The sequence below is a fragment of the Nelusetta ayraudi genome, unplaced genomic scaffold (assembly GCF_046127955.1).
Source record: "Nelusetta ayraudi isolate G7.1 ecotype Tasmania unplaced genomic scaffold, CSIRO-AGI_Nayr_v1 ptg000026l, whole genome shotgun sequence".
NCBI lineage: Eukaryota > Metazoa > Chordata > Actinopteri > Tetraodontiformes > Monacanthidae > Nelusetta > Nelusetta ayraudi.
In genome coordinates this window covers 381,889-403,757 of record NW_027466076.1, presented here as the reverse complement: position 1 = coordinate 403,757, position 21,869 = coordinate 381,889, and the positions used below count along the sequence as shown (strand labels likewise).

The window sequence follows — 21,869 nt, the reverse complement described above, 5'->3', positions numbered from 1 at the left end:
TGTGTGTGTGTGTGTGTGTGTGTGTGTGTGTGTGTGTGTGTGTGTGTGTGTGTGAGTGGGTGTGTGCGTACGTGTGTGTTTACACTGGCGCACCTCAAGTGTCTGCACAGTGCACCAACCACCAACTGAATAGATGTACGGCAGGTGTGCGCACACGCGCGTGTGTGTGTGTGTGTGTGTGTGTGTGTGTGTGTGTGTGTACTCTGGATTGTATGTCAGAAGGAGGGGGAGGATGAGGGGAATGACGGGGGAGGGAGGGGTGGGAGCGGGGTGGCCTCTCCTCTCCCAGTCTGCGTCATAGAGGAACCCCATTAGACAGGATGAGCCTTTTAGTGCTATTGAGCCACGAGGCTCACCTCAGTCCGACGACGGTAAATCAGCGGCCAACAGACAGCTGCCGGCTCTCTCCGGTCACGTCCACGAGCGAGGCGGGGGGGGGCAGAGAAAAAGGAAAAAAAAAAAAAATCTGCTCTCTGTCCGTCGTTTTCCCAACCTGCTTGCTGAATCTCTGCGGAAAAGCAGGTCGCCGCAGGAGGCCGGTCAACTCGACACGGTAGATTTGAACCAAATCTATTGGTGTGTTTATTTAGTGCATCCAAACATTTAGATAAGAGGGCGTGTCCATTTATGAAAACATGTATACACAAAACGGACCAATAGGATGGCTCAGTTTTGCCAGGTAGCCACAGCTCAAGACTTCCCAAGTGTGTCAAGGTGCGACCTTTGACCTGCGCTTTGAAAGGTTTTCCTGCACTCTGGTTGGCTGCCAACTCATCACAGGTGTTTAGCACAGCGCATACACGTAGCCAGAAGGTTGTGGTTTTGATTCCCCCAGGCATGGCTCTTGAGGTACTTTGGCTCCTCCCTCTTTCCAAAGACGTGCCCTAGGCTAGTTAGCATCTAGCTGACTAGCCTAACGTCGTCGTTTCCGTGATATGAATGTGGATGTTTGTTTGTGTCTCTGTGAGTTGGTCCAGTTGTTGTGCAACTTGTCCAGGGTTGAAGCCTCGCCCTCACTACACTTGGATATGTTAGCAAAACCTGAAATGGAAAGGTCAAGCCAGCAAACAGTTTAATGTGAAAAGTTTGCTGAGCTGCATCTAATTGCATTCAAAGTATGTGTTGCATGTTGATTTTGCATGAGCAGGAACAGAAAAGCCGCTGATTGATGTTAATTTAATGTGAAAACGTTTCCGGTTTCCTGCTAGCCTGGATGCTAGCCGTGATATTTGGCTCAGTGACATCACGCGGCTCCCCAGTGGCTCCGCTGACTCTTACAAAGTTTTCCCTCCATGTTCCTGGAAAAAACAGAACAACTAAAAAAAAAAAATTCCGGTCAATACTTTAACCTTTGGTGCTGGACGGAATCAGTCCAGTGTGAGTTTCCACCGGGGACCGGCTGTCTGCTGCAAGGAAGACGGCTAACGGCTCGGCTCGGCTCGGCTCGGCACTTTCAATCATCAAACAACCAGTCACGTCCTCCCGTGTGAAACAAAACACACCTGTGCGTGTGTCATCCGTGCTAGCGCACGAGCCGCCGTATGTCATTGTAGCCACAGAGCTCATTAAAGAGGCGCAGGTGCGTTTTTGCTTTTCTGTCACCAAACACGATAATTGCATGAACTTCCTGTTTGTGTCTGCTGGGACGTTTGCTGTAAATCGATAGCTGCAAAGACAGAAAAAAAACTCTTTAGAAATGCCCTGAATCTATGTTTCTTTAAAGAACCAGACTGGTTCTCGCGGTCCCAACGGACCCTCAGGGCCTCGGAATCACACATGTAACACCGCCGTGGTGGGCCTCATGTGACCCAATCTGACCTTCACCTCCTCCAGAGAGACGTCGGCAAAGGTCAAGCAGCCAAGCGACGGGGCCGCAACATCTCATAGCACAACTGAAGCTCGGTTACACATTTACAATACAATATCTTATTTGTTCTGGAATTTCTTCTCCTAAAAAAAAAAAAGAGAGAGAGCGAGAGAGAGAGATCTCTGACTAGAAGAAAGGTGCAGGGTTTTTTGGACCTTGGACCATCGTTCCACTGAGTCTCATGGAAATCCTGTCAATTTAAACAGCGTTTTTCAACCTTTTTTGTGCCACTCCACATTTTTTACATTGAAAAAAATCCCATGCCACACTACCAACATTGACAATTTAGTCTCTTAATTCATTGATACTCACCCAGTATGAAACCTGGGCCTGTTTAGATGCACACAAAGCTGATATCCTGGGAGGAAAGTAGACCCACAGTCCTTTTAAAGCGCAGTCACTCCACCAGGTTATACATTTTTTTAGACCATTTAAGTGAAATTTGATCATTTTTCACGGCACACCTGAAATTATCTCACAGTACACTAATGTGCCGCGGCACAGTGGCTGAAAAACACTAAATCAAAGTGATAATAGAAGGTAATTGAATGGAGAAAAAAACAGAAGGAACTTCCTGAACGCTAATAAACGTTGACATCAACGTCGACATCGACCGACGGTGGAAATGGAAAACTGGTTGTGAAAGTTTGTCATGTTCCATGTTGCAGCGCCGTCAGCTGCTTGCAACATTGTGTTCTAATATTCGCCCAAAGCGACGATACGCATGCTTTTTTCCGCCCGTTCCCAGCACGTCGTTACTGCACATTGACGACCCGGTGGTGGCGCCGCGGTGACGGATCTCCAGCCGGGCAATTTGTCGCTCGACTTCCGATAACGTGGGAACGCCAAACGATTCCGGGCAGACGGATGAGCGTGTTTTTGTCTTTGTTTGCGAGATAGAGAAGCGGTGGGAGGGGCGGGAGGAGGGGGGGGAGGAAAGAGGAAGGAAAAAAACGATTTGCAAGCGCCGACACCCACGGAAGGACGGAAAACGTTCACTTTGGCCTCCTGATGGAGGAGCTTCTGGAAACATTGGCGCTGCTCGGCTGCCCATCATCCCGCATGACACTCACTACTCTTCAAAGCACACAAAAACAACGACAACGGCTCCATTTGCTGCAACGCAGCCGCCGACGTCTGAAAACACACTTGTATACTAAAACACCTGGTTGATGTGTCCTGAAGTGAATGAAGTGTGTAACAGGCACCAGGTTGTCGGTCGGTCTGTCGCTGAGTGACAGTGGTGAGCTTCTCTTTGCAAAGGAAGGTTCTCCGTGTGTGGAGACCAGAAGGGCCCTTATTGTGTGTCTATTGCAAAAAGAACCGGAACAAAACAAGATGTCGATCCAGTGAGATTAAATCCAACATGAACAGTTGCAGTTCGAAACCAGCAGAACAGAAAATTGCATCGGGTCTCATGTTGTTGTTGGGTTTTCTTTCTTTTTTTTTTTACATTGCTGTTTTTTCTTTTTTCTTTTTTTTAGATAACCAAACAAAAAACGAAACGAAAAAAAAAAAAAGAAACAAACCAACAAAGCAAAGACATTGTCAACTGGGTAGGTGATGGAATAAGCAAATATGATCACATTAAAACAGTCTGCTGAAATAAAGTAAGGAAGATGAATGTAGACGCAAGTTCCGTTAGAGAATTATCGTACTGATAATTAATAACAACAGTGACGGCAATAACATTAATTGAAACTGAGTCATAGCCCTCCCCCCTCTGCTCAACACCTCGTGTTGTGTCAGGTTGTTTGAGTGTTTGTTACTCCGTTTTTTTCCTCTTTCTAACTAATGCTGTGCATCATTGCGACAAAGACACTCGGCCACATGTCCACTCTGACACAGCGGCTGCTGCAAAGCCGATACTTTTCCAGCCGTAATGAGCCGTCGGGGGGGTGGTGGCAGGTGGGAGGTGGTGGGGTGGGCAGCTGATGGCGGCTGCAGCAGCAGCTGGCTGATATGATGTATGGACGCCGCGGCGGAGCACCGGGTCCCGGCCGGGTCTTTCCAGATAAATCACCTCTTGAGGAGGGAAGAAGGCGAAACAGCACTTAAGTCATTATGCCGCTGCAGCCGCCGTAATGGCCTCGCCGTCCGGGGAAATCTAATCAGCGGCTCTCTGCCGCCAAAGAGGCCTCGCCAGCTGATTAAATGCAGGTTGAAGTGGTTGGAAGCGGAATCACTTCAGGTGCGTTTTGACTCCAAGTTGTGTTTACCCACAAGCGGCCTCGGCCAAGTGTTCCCTGTCTTCTTGCGGACAACGTGGCTTTGACCAGCAGGGGGCAGGTGACTGGGGGCCGAGCCGCCGTGCTAATATTTGCAGGTAATTCCTCACGTCTCCTCGAGGATCTTTCTCCCTCTGGATCTTTCCACCCTTCAGGCGACATCAGACATCGAGAGCCTGACTCGTTGCCGTAGCCACCCGCTAGCTAGCGCGCTAACCACCCCATGCCAGACGTCAGACTGCAATCAATGCCATCAGTTGGCTAGTTTGCTATGTATTTACAGCGCGCCGGACACTCGAGAGGGGGTTAGTTTTAAAATATGACGTCATGGTGCTAGCTCGTAGCTTAGCTTTCAGGCCCCGCCCGGCTTAAACCCCCCCCCCCAACTCCCCCCAAGCAGGAACTCAGAGGATGACATCATTCTCCTGGTTGTGTCCTGTGACCAACAGATAGATGTTCATTATGCAGTTTATCTTCTCAAAGCGTCATTCCGTGTGCTTCTCCAACCAGCAGCAGCAGCAGCAGCAGCAGCAGCAGCAGCAGCAGATTCTCCGCGCTGCTGACACAAATGTATAAATCAGGCTTTTACCCCCTCAACCGCCATCTCTTAGCTCACTCACTCCTGTTTACAAGTCAGGAAAAGGAGAAAATCGAGATCTGGCAGCGCTCTCCGGCCAGACGCTTACAAATGACGCAGAGCGACACGACGCGGAAGGCCGGCTTTTCCGAAAAGTGCCTGCCGAGAGCCTCGTTCATCACGGTTACGCAACAAATGAATGAGGCGGTTTGATCGGAGAAATCGGAAATTGGATGCCTGCGCAACATCGTCTCAGATTCTCAGATTCAGAGTTCCTGACAGATCCAAACTGAGAACTGAGGGTTCATTCTGGGGAGTTGACTCAGGCTGCTGCTGCTGCTGCTGCTGCTGCTCCTCAGGCCGACCGGCCGGCCGGCCGGCCGGGGGCCAAGCGCTTCCTCTGTAGCATCTTTCCAGGCGGGGGTGGGGGAGTTGGCTCGGGCCTGCGGAGTCGTTTCAGATTCAATCACACTTGATCAACTTGGACGGCGGCCGGCGGTATTTATAGAAAGTTAAACGTTCTGCGGTTCCAACGGCCGGCTGGCAGCCGGCCAGCGTTTTTCTGCCTCTGCAGCAGAGGCCGAGAAGGAGGAAGGAGTCGGCCGGGGGAGATTCTGGAAGAAGAGGAGGAGGAGGAGGGAAAAAAAAAGTCTCCGTAATCGGACAGAAAACCTGTTCAAACACGGTTTTTGTTGTGCAAATGAAAAGAGAAATAATAAAGAGAGACAGCGATGCTGCTTGCTGCATAAAAACTCAATCATGTCTCTCTGCCCCAAGTTTCGTCCTCATGTCAGGGTGACAGAATCCCCTCCATCTTTTGTCACTCTTTGTTTTGCCTTTTTTTTTTGCTTTTTTGCACAATGTTCTTCTATTACCACCACCTCGCTTCCGTCTCATTGTTGTTTGTTCCTGTACCTGCTGCTGCAGCTGCTGTTGGTGCCTGAGCAGTTTGACCAGTTCTGAATGAACTAAACCCATCATTTCGGGTTATAACTCCCAAAAGAATTTTTAGTAATTTTTGTTGTTTTCCAGGAAATGGCTGGGGACGGCTCACTTCCTCGCACACAGTCTGAAACGCAGGTAAAGCCGCTCTCCACTCTGATGACGTGATAAATCCAGAGGCTGAGGTGTGACGGTCACTTCAGCAGTCGCTCCATCACACGCCCACTTTGGCCTTGCCGCAAGAGCAAAGCGTCTCCCAACCATTAGCAGACTGGAATCAGGCAGTTTTCAGCCGATCCCTGCCAGGTTTCTCCTTTTTTTTTCTTAAAGAGAGAGGAAAAGAAAACTTTTCATTAGAACTTTTTTTTTGTAGAATAAATTCCCTCAGGACTCTTGGGGGAAACAGAATCAAAGCAGCATGAAAATCAAAGTTCTTTAACCTTTAGTGAGGAGGGGGAAAGAATGAGCTTCCGCTCTGAGTATTGATTGACCTGTGGCTGCTGCTGCTGATACATGTTGAGATCATGTTGGGACAAAGTCACCTCGACACTGATGTCACGGCCAACCAGGCAACACAACTCATGGATCAGAACCCAAAAAACAGGTGTGTTCTTTTTTTTTAATCAGCCATTTTTTTCTCTACAACTCCTTAAACAAGATGGAACCATGGATGTAAAACAACAACAAAAACATACAAAAAGTCCACATCTCATGGCAGAAGTGTTTTTGTCTCCATCCTTTCTTTGTCCAGCAAAGAAGCAGCGATGCTACGTCACTAACAGACGTGTCTCCTCCCTTCACAGCGACTCAGATTCTAATTATGTGCAGATTCGTTTTGTCACAGTTGGGCTTTCAGCCCCCTAATTCAATCAGAGCGTTAAACTCAAACCCCAAAAATGTACATCTGGCTAATTGAGATAAGGCCAATAATGGTGGCCAGCGGGGTCCACTGTTGTGTGTTTTTCATTAGGCTAAAAGTAGGAGATGGATGAGAAGAGCAGAGGATGTACAGCTGGTCTGAACTCCTCCTGTTTGGTCTGCGCTGGACGAGGATGAATTGACCGCTGCTTGTTTTTAGGTTTTTAAACTTTTTATAAGGCAGGCTCAGGAGTCACTGAGAGCTTGACAAGTGCCAATCTGAATTGTTCTCACCCAGGTCAGACTATGACCAGACCAATCAGCATCCCTTTGAGGAGAAGGAGGCGAGGCTACAACTGTTTCTTTCACAGCCTGTCTGTGCACCCCCAGACCTTTAAATTACGTCAGACTCAAAGTCTATGTAGTTTGAGTCTGACGTAATTTATTTATTGATGTGTAAATTAAGTTGGAACGACTTGTTTTTAAAGGCCAAAGTGCCGAGTGACAGCTGAGCTTAGCCGTAGCATCTGGCTCCACTCTGGCGGCAGGCTGTATTTGGGAGGGGAGAGAATGGGTGGGGGGAAGTGGGGGGTGGAGGCACGTCCTCCATCTTCATCGCTGTCATGGTGAATTACTGCTGAGGTGTGAGCACTTAGAGGAAGCCCAGTTTTAACAAATACATCACCGGCGGCAGTGGCCAGGGGCGGAGCTTCCTGCAGGGCCACACCAGGCCGTTTGATTCGTCGACATTCCTGGATTTCTCAAAACTTTAAAGAGCGCCTGCAGTCTCCCTGAAAGGAGGAGGAGGAGGAAGGAGAAGTTTGTCCTGCATGGCTGCGGTTGGATGCAGCCGGACCCATTAGGCATGATGGATTCAGGGCCCCTCCCGCCTCCTCCCACCAGCCACTGGCGTGGCTGTAGTTCCCGGCGGAAACGACTGATGAGCATATGAGCGGATAGAGCTTCTTCTTCTTCTTCTTCTTCTTCTTCTTCTTCTTCTTCTTCTTCTTCTTCTTCCTGCAGGACTGCAGCCAACACATTCAGTCAGATGTCAGTCAATCACTCAGTCACATAGTACAGTGTTTTTCAACCACTGCGACGCATCACACCATTGTACAGTGAGATAATGTCAGGTGTGCTGTGAAAAATGTTCTAATTTAACTTAATTGGTCTAAAAAAAACCTTAATTGTCAAGTGAAAGTGCTTTCAAATGTAAGCTTTTTTTCCATCCTCATCTCCTCCCAGGATACCAGCGTTGTGTGCGTCTGAAGAGGCCCAGGTTTCACACTGAGTGAGTATAATTAATCATTGTGAGGCCAAAGAGTGTCATTTTATAATATCTTTGGTTGGTGGTGTGCCATGGGATTTTTTTCAATGTCCAAAATATAGCCCACGAACACGATTGCAGTGGGCGGGCGGGCGAGGATCTGTGATCTGTGAGAAAGACTCCACAGGCCGAGCAGAGGCACCATCCATCTGGGTGCTGATATTACGAAGTGCTCCGTGATCACTGTTTTTTTTCCTTCTTCTTCTTCTTCTTCTTCTTCTTCTTCTTCTTCTTCTTTTCATCAAAAAAGCCCCTTCAGCCATTTGCGGCTAAAGAAAAACAAAATGCTACGCAAGCGGTTAGCGTCAACCGCGGATGGCAGAAACTCCGCCCACCTCACCTCACCTCTACGACGGCACGTCAGCGACGACACACGCAACCACTGACTCACAAAAACCAGAGAGGGAGGGAGCAGCAAGGGGGGGCGGGGCCTCAGAGGCACTTCCTTCCTTCCAGACCTCTGACCTCTGACCCCATCCCACTAGAGGAGAGGCTGTCAGCTCAGGTGCACCGGGGCCACCGCCACCTAGAGTCGATATCGCACGCACACACGCACGCGCACACACACACACCTATTTTAAGCAGCAGAGAGGCAGTGAGCGCCAGGGTGTTTAGCGCTCGGATGGCAGCCTGCTGATGCGTCTCCGTCGTGCTTGATTGGCCTGCAGCTCAGGGGAGAATCTCAGCACAGTTAAAAAACACACACGGCCAATTTGAACCAGCAGGAGGAGGAGGAGAGACTCGTCCTGCAGGAGGCGCCGGATATCATTCACACAACCATTAACGGGAATCGAGGACCATGAATGGACAGAGGGCCGGGGCTCAGCGCGTGGCGGTGCCCGTCCGGTCCCCTCACCACGGCTTGGAAACCATCGCACAGTGACTCAGGCTGCGTTCCATTTGAAAAATTAAACCAGGGATGGAGGGGGCTGTGTGTCGTTGGGGAGGGGGGTGGGGGCGGGGGGGTCCTGGCAGACTTAAATGAGGCCCTCAGGAAGAAGAAGTGGGGAGAGAGAGAGAAAAAAAAAAAGAAAACATGCTGAGCTCAGCAGAGCTCCCACAATCTCAATCACAAAGGAGGCGCTGCGCTGACGTCATGGGCCGCCACCGTCACCGCCGCCGCTTGGCATCGGGGAGGAGCTCGTCAGCACAGCGCTGCTAATTCACCCTCATCAGCCCCCCTCCTCCTCCTCCTTTTTCTCCACCTACTCCTCCTCCTCCTCCTCCTCCTCCTCCTCCCCTTCTTTTTCCACCCCTTCCTCTTCCCCCCTCCTCCTCCTTTTTCCCCTCCTCCTCCTCCTCCTTTTCCTCCACCTACTCCTCCTCCTCATCCTCCTCCTCCCCCCCTCCTTTTTCCCCTGCCTCCTCCTTCTCCTCCTACTCCCCTCCTCCTCCGCTACCCCCTCTTCCTCCTCCTCCTCCTGGATCAAGGGTACATCAGATATCGTGGATCAGAGAGGAGGAGAGCCGAGTGTGACAACGAGGACGAGAACTGTGGAAAAACTCCAACGCATGAAGCGTGTGTCGTCAGAAGCGTCTGCTGCTGGAGCTTCAGTATATCCAGGGAGTGAAAAAAGCAGCAGCACGTTTAGCCCTCTGTTTGCACCCTGTGTATTGCCAAATTTCACGCAGGCAGGCTTCACTGGAAGCGTGAGTCCACGTCTGTATTTGGAGGGGGACAAGTCGCAAGGAAGTCTCTGAGGGGGTGGAGCCAACAGCTGGCAAAGGGTGTAGACACGAAAAGAAGGAGAAGTGTCAGTACCCCTTGTGACATCACAGAGGGGCTGATTTCCACAGCCATTTGTCTCAGCATTGTTTTTTTTTAAAATAATTCCGCGGGGAATTTTCCTTGCAAATTGATTTTTAGATAGATAGATTGATAGATAGAGACTTTATTGATCCCTTTGGGATGACTCCCTCAGGGAAATTAACACTTCCAGCAGCAGTAGTACACACCAATGGAAAAAGAAATTTAAGCACACAGATTAAAAGAAATAGCAGCACACAGATAAATAAAAAAATAAAATAAAATAAAATAGCGGCACACAAGGTATAAAATAATAAATAATTACTAATATACATATTATATATATATATATATATATATATATATATATATATATATATATATATATATATATATATATATATATACACAGATAAGTAAAAAATAAAATAAAATAAAATAGCGGCACACACACAGATATAAAATAATAAATAATTACTAATATACATATACAATATACATATACATAATAATGGCCACCTCCCTTCCCCACCACTACCCTCAGCACTCTATGTCCTCCTCCTCCCCCCAAGTGAGGAGTTGTAGAGAGTGATGGCATGATGGACAAAGGAGTTCTTGAGCCCGTTGGTCCGACACTTGGGAAGAAGCAGTCTATTACTGAACAGACTCCTCTGGTTGCTGATGACGGTGTGCAGGGGGTGGCTGGCATTGTCCATAATGTCCAGCAGTTTGTCTAGAGTCCTCCTCTCTGCCACCGTCACCAGAGAGTCCAGCTTCATGCCGACCACAGAGCCGGCCCGCCTGATCAGTTTCTCCAGTCTGGATTGGTCCTTCTTGGATATGCTGGCACACCACGGTGTAGAAGAGGACGCTGGCAACCACAGACTGGTAAAACATCCGCAGGAGTTTGCTGCAGATGTTGAAGGACCGCAGCCTCCTTAGGAAGTACATCCTTCTTTGTGTCTTCCCATACAGGTGGCTGGTGTGTGTAGTCCAGTCCAGTTTATTGTCCAGCCACACCCCAAGGTATTTATAGGAGTCCACAGCCTCCACCTTCGCTCCCTCTAGCAGGACAGGCCGTGGTGTTGGTCTGGACCTCCTGAAGTCAATAACCAGCTCCTTTGTCTTAGAGGTGTTGAGCTGTAGGTGGTTTGTGTGGCACCATGTGGCAAAGTCCCCAACCAGTCCCTGATACTCCTCCTCTCTGTCTTCCCTGATGCACCCAACAATGGCTGTGTCGTCGGCGTACTTCTGAATATGACACAGCTCGGACTTATAGCAGAAGTCCGAGGTGTACAGGGTGAAGAGAAAACTGAAGGCAGTCCTGGGCATGTTGCACCTGGGATCTGAGGAGGCTAAGGAAGAGCCGTTCCAACGTCTTCATCAGATGTGAAGTGAGTGCCACTGGCCGGAAGTCATTCAGCTCGTTGGGCCGGTTCTTCTTCGGAACTGGAACGATGCGGGATGTCTTCCAGAGGGTGGGCACTCTCCCAATCTTCAGGTTTAGATTGAAGATCTGTTGTAGTGGATCCCCCAGTTCTTCAGCGCAGGTCTTCAGTAGTCTTGGGCGTGTTTCCAGAATCTTTTTTTCAGAGACGCTTATTGAACATTTAATTAATAGCTTTTCATTATAGCGTTCATTGATAGCATTGTGAGTGTCTTCTCTAAATTCTGGATACTTCCTGTCGATGGATGAATTATTTTACTTTGTGTAAGAACACAAGCATTTCCTGTTATGCATCCGTTCAAACTAAAACCATTTTTTTATTATTATTTTGTGGGAGAAACTCCTATGTTTCGCTCTGCAGCTAATTACGACATGTTGTCGTCGTACCAAAGTTCACATTTCCTCTACTTTCTGTCTTCACTCTGTGGAAATGCAAAAAAAAAAAAAAAAGACTCACACAGAATGAGTCACTTTTGAGGCCTCTAACAAACTCCCAAGCTGCAGAAATAAAGGTATTGATCGGACTCCACACAATAACTGATGGAGTTGGGAGGGAATGTTGTTAGCATCATTGAATTTTAGCGTTGCGTCGAGTTGGTGGCTCTGAAGGGAAATCAAGGAGGAACTCTGTGACGGCAGCAGCCGCTTCCAAGAAGCTGCCGACATGCAAGCCATCAATGAAAAGTTTTATGTATTTTTATTATTATTATTATTATTTTTCAGTTGATGTGGATCCACTTGATGCCTGCAAAGATCTTTGATTTGAAAGTTGCAGTTTCCCATTCCTTGCCTTTACCTTCGGAGAACAAACTGCTGGTGCATGAGAAGTATTGACTGGAGCTCTGCTCCATGGCTCAGAAATAATGAACGTAAATTATTGAATGGGTGGCATTTACATTTAAACACGAGAGAGCACGCAATCTGCCGCGGCTGCCCTGAAACCTGTGCTCCGCCATGGTCATTTTGACCACCTCATAGCACATATTGTTCATCTGTGTTCCACTCAGTATAAAACTACTGCATTTTTTTGTTTCCTTGTATTATTACAAATACATTTATTTTAAATTGTACAATGTTTTTGCCCTTTTTTAAATAACGACTGTGTGAACATCAAACCAAACTTAGGTAAATTATTGGTATTTAACACATGTAACTATAATTTGGGTTACTCTCACAAAATAAAAATACATTTAAATGCAGTTTAAGTTCAGTATTTTGTGTGTGTGTGTGTGGGGGAGGGGGGGGGTGGGGAGGTATCGGTAAGCACAGCAACAGGAAAATAATATCGGAAAGAGCAAACCGTTAGCTGCTAACGGAAATGTTCCCTTTTCCTAAAATGTTTTTCATCAGGTCTGCGTTCTCCACGTTTGTCCGCGCTGAAGATGCGCCGAGCTGTTTATTGTTTATTGCTGCCACCCAGTGCTCATGATTGGAAACTGCAAATCAGTGTGCATTTTCGTCAGAAGACTTAGAACAAAGTGTAGTAGTTAAAATTTTAGCAGCTAAGTTTAGGCTACTTCTAATCACTATAATAGTGACTCATAGAATTTATATCACATGGTCTCACAATGAAAAATAGCTTAGGAAATGTGTATGTCAAAAAGTTGGGGAAATGTTTTTAAAAATTTATTGGAAAGAACAATTGTAATATTTTAACAAAAAGAAATTAAACCTGATTTTTGTTCTGTTTTGTACATCATTTATTCTACTTTATCACAAATGATCCCTCCACGTTTACTTTTAAGCTCGATCAATCTCGAGTTGGAGATCGGTGATCTACTGTTTACCCTGTCGCTGTCAGGTCCAGGATAGTAAGTCGATCTATAATCACAGACGGAGGAGAAGACGGAACACTTTCGGAAGCAGACATGGTAATTATGTCTAAACTGTGAAATAAACGTACCGGTTTAACATGATGTTCAATATTTGTTTCGTAAAACGCAACTCAACATTCACTCGATTCGGTGTATTTTCAACTTCTTGGGAACGGGCCGCGTCGCCCTCACTAAGCTAGCGCAGGTTTGCTAATTGTGCTGCACTGTGAGTAAGCAAAACCCCGTCGGTAGCGGCTAACGTTAGCCGCAGTAATGCCGGCTAAATACAGCATGTCCTGGAAAACTTCCTTTGTTGCCATAGAATATCACAGTAACTGTATATTCTTAATCCGACACACAGTATAAGTCACATCTACATTGATGTTTGTTTACTTTTTGTATCGTGACCGGGCTGAAGCAACTTGGCTAGCGTGAGCTAGCGCCAAGTTAGCATCAAACTGATGCATCACGGCTTTTGCTTTCGTTTTCCGCAATTTTAATTTTTAATTGGCGTCATGTTGTCACTTCTAACATCAAAATTATCTGCATTAAGTTTACTTGTGTTAGGTTTGCTATGTTAACTATATTAGCAATTACTTGGGTTCAACAAGCCCCTTTTGTACATTTTCGAAGCGTTTCAATGAACACCCAGCTTGCTTCAGAGGCAAGCGTGATGCTTTGATTATTTTTGAGTGTTTACTTCTACCATATGGCTCTATGTGAAGCCGGTGCTTATCAATTATTAATTGGTGGAAGTAATTTAAAACCAGAGTCTAGAAAAGTCTTAGCTGGATGTTCACAATGAACCCGGCTGCTCGAGGATCAGCACACGATGCAGGACAACTATGTAAGAATAGCGTTTGAACCTCGGGCGATCTTTTAGATGCTTGTAGGTGCTTTTTATTAACATGTTTTTGTCATTTCACCCGCAGTTTCGTAATCAGTACGACAACGACGTGACAGTATGGAGTCCACAGGTAAGGTGCCACTCGCTTTGCTCACTTCCTTCCGACTGTGTCCGATCTCTGAGTGCACCGTTCACAGGCCTCGTTGTGATACACAATCGAACTATTTCCTGTTTGTGTTGATCCAGGGCCGCATCCATCAGATCGAGTATGCCATGGAGGCAGTGAAGCAGGGATCAGCAACTGTGGGACTGAAGTCCAGAACCCACGCAGTCCTGGTCGCATTAAAGGTTCGCACAGCCAGAATCTTGAAAGAAAAATAAAAAAATCCTTGATTCTGAAAAGCAGATAAATGCCCTTTGTGGAATCCATTGAGAGTTTAAGCCATTTATCGCCTTTTTCCGTGTTGTTTCTGCAGAGAGCCCAGTCTGAACTGGCGGCCCACCAGAAGAAGATCCTCCATGTCGACAACCACATCGGCATCTCCATCGCTGGACTCACCGCCGATGCCAGGCTGCTCTGGTTGGTCACCGCCACTCCGTTTAGCTTTGCTGCAAACTCACTGAAAGTATCCTAATTAGATGCGACCTCGTCTCCCCCGCAGTAACTTCATGCGTCAGGAGTGCCTGGACTCAAGATTCGTCTTCGACCGGCCGCTCCCAGCCTCGCGTCTTGTTTCTCTTATTGGAAGCAGTATCCTCCCCTCTGTTGGCTCCAAGTTCTGTTAGCAAAAATTATATTTTGTCTATGTGTGTGATTAATCCTTGTCATTTTCCCTCTACTAACTGCAATCAGTGAGCCTTAACTCAACCCTCAGAAACCCAAATCCCAACACAGAGGTATGGAAGGAGGCCCTACGGTGTTGGACTTCTTATTGCTGGCTACGACGTGAGTATTGATCTGTGTCTGCTACTTGTCGGGTAAAATATTCCAACAAGTGCACCAATAAAGTAGGGGTGGGAGAAAAAATGGATACATAAGTGTCACAATTTTTAAAATTATTTTTTTATGATTTTTTTTTTTTTTTTCAAATTCAAATGCTATATTTTTAGACTGTTAAGCCGGGATGGAAAAAGTTACCACTTTTCTCCAGCAAAGGGCAAAATAGTTTTACTTAACTCTGCTCTGTGAACCTACCTGTTTCTATTAGTATCTATTAGTATCTAATACATATCTGATTTTGTCAGTAAGGTTTCAGAAGCCTGTTTTTTCTATACTCTTATTTCGCAGTTTAAATTGAATTTGCCTTAAAAAAAAAAATGGTAGAAGAATCCAATCGGGAGAAAAAGGCTGTCGCGCCAGCCCTGCAATAAAGTAGATACTCTGATGGTGGTGCTGTTTAAACTCGGCTCTCGTTTGCCTCACAGGACATGGGACCCCACATCTTCCAGACCTGCCCGTCAGCCAACTACTTTGACTGCAAGGCCATGTCCATCGGAGCGCGCTCCCAGTCGGCCCGCACCTACCTGGAGAGGTTGATGGACAACTTCCAAGACTGTGAGTACGGAGACGGGAACGATTTAGAATTTTAAGCTGAAAACTGAAGTTTCTAACACTTCTACCCCTCCCCCTCCCGTCCAGGTCAGCTGAATGACCTGGTCCAGCATGGACTCCGTGCTCTCAGAGAGACCCTCCCCTCCGAGCAGGACCTCACCACCAAGGTAACCCTGAAAGGAAACATGATTTGTTTTGCCTTTTGTTGAAATCCATATGTGACTGAAACCAACCTGAAACATCCTGTGAAATAAACAGTTGAATTGTCACTGACGGACTGGTAAAAGCTGAAGGTTCTCAGCCAAACGACTCATAAAGATTTTTTTTTAAGCCCAACACTGTCCGGGATCAAAGAGGTAAACGGGCCTTTTCTGTCTCCCTTCAGAATGTTTCCATCGCCATCGTGGGCAAGGACATGGAGTTCACCATTTACGACGACGACGACGTGGCTCCCTTCCTGGAGGGGCTGGAGGAGCGGCCACAGAGAAAGGTACCAGCACCGATCCCCACTGGTCTCACCACCTGGTTGGGGAGGTTCTCCTGTTGACCTGTTCTGTTTTTGTGCGTCAAGGTCGCTCAGCCCGCAGACGAACCCGCCGCCCCTGCCGCCGCCCCTGCCGCCGCCGGACCGGCTTCTGACGAGCCCATGGAGCACTGAGGGGGTGGAGCTCGCAGACCCCGGACCAATCCCAACACAGCGGGTTGAACGTGTGTGGAAGGAGGAGAAGGTCGTTGTGTCGTGACGTGCCACTCGAGAAAACCGTCGATTCCAAATTATTCTCCGCTAACATCGGCCAACGTGATGTTGCTTTTGTATGGGTGACGTTATCCATTATACAAGAAATAAACTCTCTTTTTTTGGAAGTTCTGCTGCCTCTTTTGATTTGTGTTCAAGTCAATCCAGCTGATGTGTGACCTGCTTTTCTACTCGTCCGATGACGACTCTCACTAAATGAGAGTTTCAAAAACATTTTTATAATTCACTGACTTGTAACCAAGAGACCGACACCTCACCACGGCGCCCCTGGCTGGTCTAATACAGAACTTTAGTTGCTTTGTATCCTTCCCTTGTGTGACTGACAGCAGCTAAATGGTTCAATCAGACACTCGGATGTTCTTGCATTGGTGCCTGGCAGGCGACTGAGTCATGTAGGCCTGTAGCGGACCAGCTGGGGGCGCTATGGCAGGTAATCATTGCGCTGTGCTGCTCTGCAGTCAACATATTGGAGGTTTGACAAGGACACTGAAGAGAAAAGTGATATTTATTTTTGTCACACAGATTCACTCAAATATCACTCGTGGAATTTCATAACTTGGAGCAGAATAAAAAAAAAAAAACTTACAAAGGTAAAAATCATCAAGTCTGAGAATGAGAAACTGGTGACTGTAATTTTTTCAAATCAGTATCTAATGAAGTGAATGAGTCCCAGTTTCAGTTCAAAAAGACTCAAGTCTTCATTTTGATTGGTACGAAACTGAAAACCTGCTGCTAACGGATCCAACTGTCGGTTCTGCTCCCCTGTGAAACGTTACCGGCGGACTTCATCTATATTAAAAGACTTGATGTCACAGCAGCAGAAACTCGACTCACTGCAGAACTAATGGAGCCTACAGGTCCGATTCAGGTTAAAAAGAAAAAAAGACACTCACAGGAACACTGACTTCAGACTTTGCGCTTCATTACATCATGATGTCAACAGGAAACATAAAAAATTCTGCTCCAGAACTTCTTGCTTTTTTTTTTTTTCTTTAACACATCCAACGTGCAGAGACACTTCATATAAAACAGTTTCCTGCTCCGCATCGTCTGCCACCACCACGACGCTCATCTTCATGCATTCCCAGCAGCAGGCAGAAGCTTCAGTTCAGAAAGTCACTCTGACGCTCTCTTGGTTCTCCTCCTCCTCTTCCTCTGCCGGACGGCGCTGCCGCCACCGGAGCTCTCCGCCTCCGTCAGCCGGCCGAGCGTCTCCACCTCCTCCTGCTCCACCGCCAACGTCATCCTCAGCGACAGCTGCAGCTCCTCCAGCACTCCGGCCAGCTCCTCTTCCTTCTTCTCCTCCGGGACGCCTGGACTGAATCCGGCCTCGGCCCCATCGTCGCTTCCCGCCACGACGCCCGGCTCCTCTCGGTCGTCACCCTGCGGAACTTGTTCTCCGGCCACCGTCGCGTCCTCGGGAACCTTCTGAGCATCCTCCGTCTGTTGCGTCTCCGCCTGCGGCCGATGCTGGCAGCAGCAGTGGGAACGTCCCCACTGCTGCAGGGGCTCCTCGGGAAAATCTGTCGAAAGGGACGGTGACAATTTTTTGGACCTTCTGGAGAGATGCAGCAAAAACCACAGAAATAGTCACAAAATGCAGGTTTTATTTTTTTAACGTGGCTTCAGGTCATTAATTAACCAGAAAACAAAGGACATTTAGCCCTCTGTTTGCAGCCTCCTGCTGACACTTTGCTGGACCTTCCACATGAATGGAAAATAGGCCGTCTTAGGTGGCAGGGCCAACACCTGGCTGGGGGGTGTGATCATTGACCTGTGAGGGGTATCAATTCCCTTTGTGACATCACAGAGGGCCCCTGATTTGAGAGCTGTGCATCTCAGCAAACTTCTTTCTGGATGAAGAAAAAAAAGAGCAAAGGACGGAACTTTTCTCATTTCGCAGGGACTCAGGTCACTCTTGGACGGCATTGGGGATTTGACCTTTAACCTTTAACCTTTCAGGGCGTCGTGCAACAGTTTCCTCCTGCTTTTGTAACCACCAAACAGGTGCTGATTAGTTTCTCAGTTCTGGCTGGAAGAAGGATTCAGACCGGAGCATCACAGTATGGATAATAGAAGATTCCTGACGTGGCATTCCAGGGTCAGAGTTCCTCTAATAAAGGGTCACAATGTCACATTAACATTCCTCCCCTCAAACACTGTAGGTCTGGGTTTAGGGGCACCTTTAATCAGTATCTGAGGAGATGGTTCAGGATCACGATCAGCCTCAGCCGGTGTTACCTTCCCAGTCGTCCTGGCCGCACGTCTTCTTCTCCGGGGCCACGCTCTCCACCAGCTGACCCTCCCGCATCACCCTGGTGATCTCCGTCAGCTGCTGCAGGAGACTCTCCTCCTGGTCCAGCGTCACCCCCTTCAGCCTGGAAGCAACCGATAGATAGATAGATAGATAGATAGATAGATAGATGCTGTTTTATTGTCATTGCACAAAAATACGCTACGAAATTATGGCAGTAAGGTCGGGTGTTACCATGAATGAAATACAATAAGGTCGAAAAGATAGAATAGAAAAAGAGAAAAAAAAGATGAAATAGATAACAGAAAACTGAAGATGCCAAATTGCAATGACACATTAACAGGATGACAGTGCAAATGTTACAAGAAAATCAATGAAAATAATAAAAAAAGTGCAGCAGGTTATTGTAAATGCCATTAGTTACCTTAAGTGTCCTTATGGGAATGAGTGTATGACAATGATTTACAGAAATTTGTGACTGTTCCAGTTCAGGGCGGCCTGGTCACCCACCTGTCTGGGCTGTGGTGGGCGCTGGAGACGATGTTCTCCATCACCAGCTCCGTCTCCCGCAGCTTCTCCTGCAGCTGAGTCAACTCGAAGTCGGCTGCGTGCGGGCGTGAGTGAAAACAGAGAGAAAATTTGAGCTTTTCATTAAAAAAAAGAAAAAGAAAAGCCTTTTAACAGCCTGCAATTCACTGTGATTTTTTTCATTTCATTTCCGTATTTATGTATATTCCCTTTTTTGTGTGCTATGTTTCCCTTGCATGTATGTTTCTGTTTTTTCTTTCTGTGTGTGAAAGCCGAGAGGCTCCTCAAAATTTTGTCATGCTTGCGCAACGACAATAAAAGACCTTAAATGTTGAATCTCCCTGCAGAGACGCTTTATGGAAATCGATACGGTGGAGAGAGACGTTAATTTATTTTTCATTATGGTAATGCACCTCGAGCCGCCGCCCAGGATGACGCCATCTAGGGGTGACACTTTAATCTTTGAAAAATATAAATCAGCCTGCAGAAGTCGAAACTTCTGGTTGATTCCAAGTGAGACGTCAGCGTTTTGAGAGTTTTTATTTTCTTCTATTTTCGCCTCCTCCTCCTCGTCACTGAGATTTGGACTTTTTGTCAAGTTTTGCTGCATTCCACACCATGACAAGTCAAAGTAGCCTTACTGAGGCAGTGCAGGCCAAGATAACAAAACCAGCGACAGGAAGCGCAGCCTTTGCCGTCGTCACCTGAGAGAAACCAGACAGAACCAGGAGTCTCGGTCCTGCTGCTGGATACTCACTGATCTTCCTCTTCATGTTCTCAGAGCGAACGGAAGCGAAGCGGCCCTCGGCGGGCTTGCCGCCCCCCTTGGATGTGATCTAAGAAACACAGAGAAAAACAAAAACACACGTTACACAAGTTTTGGGATTTTTCTGTGTTTGACTCTTCTCGTCGGGGGCCTCGACCTTGAACAGGATGTAGAGGATGTAGAGCAGGATGCCAAAGCCATAGACAGGGATGATCTGCCCCGCCAGGTTGGACTTGCCGCCGGTTCCGCCCCCTGTGCCCGCCCCTTTAGTCCTAGAGGCGGCGTCAGTGTTGTGTGACCTGGAGAGGCCGGGGCCCGCCGCCCTCTGACCTCGACCCTCGGGGGCCGTTTGGCGGTGCATCATGGGAGGGTGGCGGCCTGGACCTGCATAGAGTTGCATTTTATCCACACTTTGATAAAATTTTCATTTTTGAGACGCCTCCAAAGCAACAACATGTAGCCTTTCCAACTTAAAACTATTATTCTGATTCTCAGTATTTTTGTTGGAGGAGAAGACGACAACTTTTAACACTTTTAGTTGCTCCCCACACAGCTCTACAATCAGCCCCTCTGTGACGTCACACAGGGAACTGATACTGCTCCACGGTCATGGTGACCACATGCCCAGCTCGGAGTTGGCTCCTCCCTCTGAAACCGCCTTGTTTCCCCCCCTCCTTTCCAAACGAAGCAATCACTTTCAGCAGCAGGCTGTAAACACAGGGCTAATAATGCTGCTTTCAGCACACTCGGAGATTTTGTTGTTGTTGTTGTATTCTGCACAAAAAAACGATGAATGTATCGAACAAATCGACCTTTAAATCTACTAAATTCCGTCGCTCACAGTCTAATTTGACCACAGCGTGTTTGGCGCCCTCCTCAGGGAGGAAAATAAAACAGAAACGGTGATAACCAAGCGAGCCAGTCGATGGTCTCAAACAGCAGTAAAACAGATAATTCCACTGCACTAACAGACATTAATAATCCCGACATATATTTAAAACCGTAGCCGTGCGACTCGGCCGGAACGGAAGACGTGCGGCCGGAAAATCTTCCCTGTCTGCGGACGAACGGTGACGCACCCTCCGGCCGCTCGGCAGCATCCTTCCGGCCGCGAGACAGCAACATTTTGGGCAGCAGCAGCGCGACGCACAGCACGAGGCACGTGGCGAGGGTCAGCTTCTGGAAGGTCGAGATGGCCATGGCGACCCTGAAGAACTAGACCTGCCGCTGGTCGGAGGCGCGTCACGGCGAACACGGTCGACGGCTCGCATCCATCCGCTCGGCTTCCTCATTGACCGGGGGCCGGAAGTGAGCCGCGGCTGTAGTGACCGTCTTCTGCCGCTTGGTGGCGACAGAGGACCGCCAAAGGTGCAAACTGTCGGGTTCTTTTCTTCTTCTTCTTCTTCTTCTTCTTCTTCTTCTTCTTCTTCTTCTTCTTCTGTTTTAGCTTAAATGATTATGGCACAAAAACACCAAGGATCGTATTGCTTAGCAGAAAACCTGGGGAAACCTGTATGTTTGTTTTTTTTAATTCCTTTATTTCTATCTAGTATGTAACAAAGGATCATATCTAAGTTTGAGTTATTACTAAATATAATATATCTATATATATATATGTACATATACATATATGTATGTTACAATGATATAAAATGGAAGACTCCAAAGAAGTGTGTCTCGTTCTATGCGGAACAGTAGTTATATTGTTGATGCAAAATGTTAAAATGGTGGAGGGTTTGACTTCCTTGACATACCCAGCCTGATTTCCGGTTTCTGGTGAGTGTGGGGGTGAAGTGGGTAGCAAAGTCACTGACTGAGAAGCCCAATGCTTTTCCCCTAGGCATGAAACGGAAGTGAAACAAAAAAAAACAAAAACATTTTTGCTCCACTTGCAGCACCAGTTCTCAACAGCGGGATCAGCATCATATGACATCAAGTTTTATATCAAAACATCTGTTGGTGGCTCAGTCTGTTTCGTTTGTTTGTTTGTTTTGTTTTGTTTTGTTATTCCAGGTCTGAACTTGTCTCACTAGCACCTGTTAAGACTGTTTTCCTTCATATAGGGATATATCTTCCCTCCAATCTTCACACACACACACACACACACATTTTTATCTCCAACACACCAGGGGGCGCTGTTTGTAACATGTCCTTAAATGACGCAGCGACAGACTGCCTTTACCCTAGCTTGTGTTTTCTTTCTCTCTCTCTCTCTCTCTCGCTCTCTCTCTCTCTCATTTTCTCTCTCTCTGTATGTGTGTTTGTGTGGCAATTACAAGTGTAGGAAAACAGGACTCAAAGTTCATTTTATTCTTTCAAAAAAGAAGAAGCAAAAGCAGGTGTGGAGATGGAAGGTTC

At 47.3% G+C, this 21,869-nt stretch overlaps 2 protein-coding genes across 4 annotated transcripts; one reads left to right on the top strand and one right to left on the bottom strand.

The window, feature by feature from the left end:
• The first annotated feature begins 12,728 nt into the window (after nucleotides 1-12,728).
• On the top strand, nucleotides 12,729-16,070 carry psma1 (proteasome 20S subunit alpha 1). Of its 2 annotated transcripts, none has more exons than XM_076028632.1 (10): nucleotides 12,729-12,864; nucleotides 13,740-13,784; nucleotides 13,901-14,002; nucleotides 14,131-14,234; nucleotides 14,317-14,405; nucleotides 14,530-14,600; nucleotides 15,080-15,209; nucleotides 15,294-15,373; nucleotides 15,592-15,696; nucleotides 15,787-16,070. In XM_076028632.1, exons 1-10 carry the CDS (start codon nucleotides 12,862-12,864, stop codon nucleotides 15,862-15,864), a joined length of 807 nt encoding a protein of 268 aa, XP_075884747.1. In that variant the 5' UTR covers nucleotides 12,729-12,861; the 3' UTR covers nucleotides 15,865-16,070. The 2 variants fall into 2 exon arrangements, with proteins under 2 accessions (XP_075884747.1, XP_075884746.1); XM_076028631.1 differs by having other exon boundaries at nucleotides 15,778-16,070.
• Nucleotides 16,071-16,536: 466 nt separating this feature from the next.
• Nucleotides 16,537-21,686, bottom strand: ric3b (RIC3 acetylcholine receptor chaperone b). Of its 2 annotated transcripts, none has more exons than XM_076028630.1 (6): nucleotides 21,266-21,686; nucleotides 19,669-19,895; nucleotides 19,503-19,581; nucleotides 18,728-18,821; nucleotides 18,205-18,341; nucleotides 16,537-17,486 (listed from the first exon to the last, which is right to left on the bottom strand). In XM_076028630.1, the coding sequence occupies exons 2-6, from the start codon at nucleotides 19,873-19,875 to the stop codon at nucleotides 17,080-17,082; spliced, it is 924 nt and encodes a 307-aa protein (XP_075884745.1). In that variant the 5' UTR covers nucleotides 19,876-19,895; nucleotides 21,266-21,686; the 3' UTR covers nucleotides 16,537-17,079. The 2 variants fall into 2 exon arrangements, with proteins under 2 accessions (XP_075884745.1, XP_075884744.1); XM_076028629.1 differs by lacking the exon at nucleotides 21,266-21,686 and adding an exon at nucleotides 20,591-20,958.
• Between the last annotated feature and the right edge of the window lie 183 nt (nucleotides 21,687-21,869).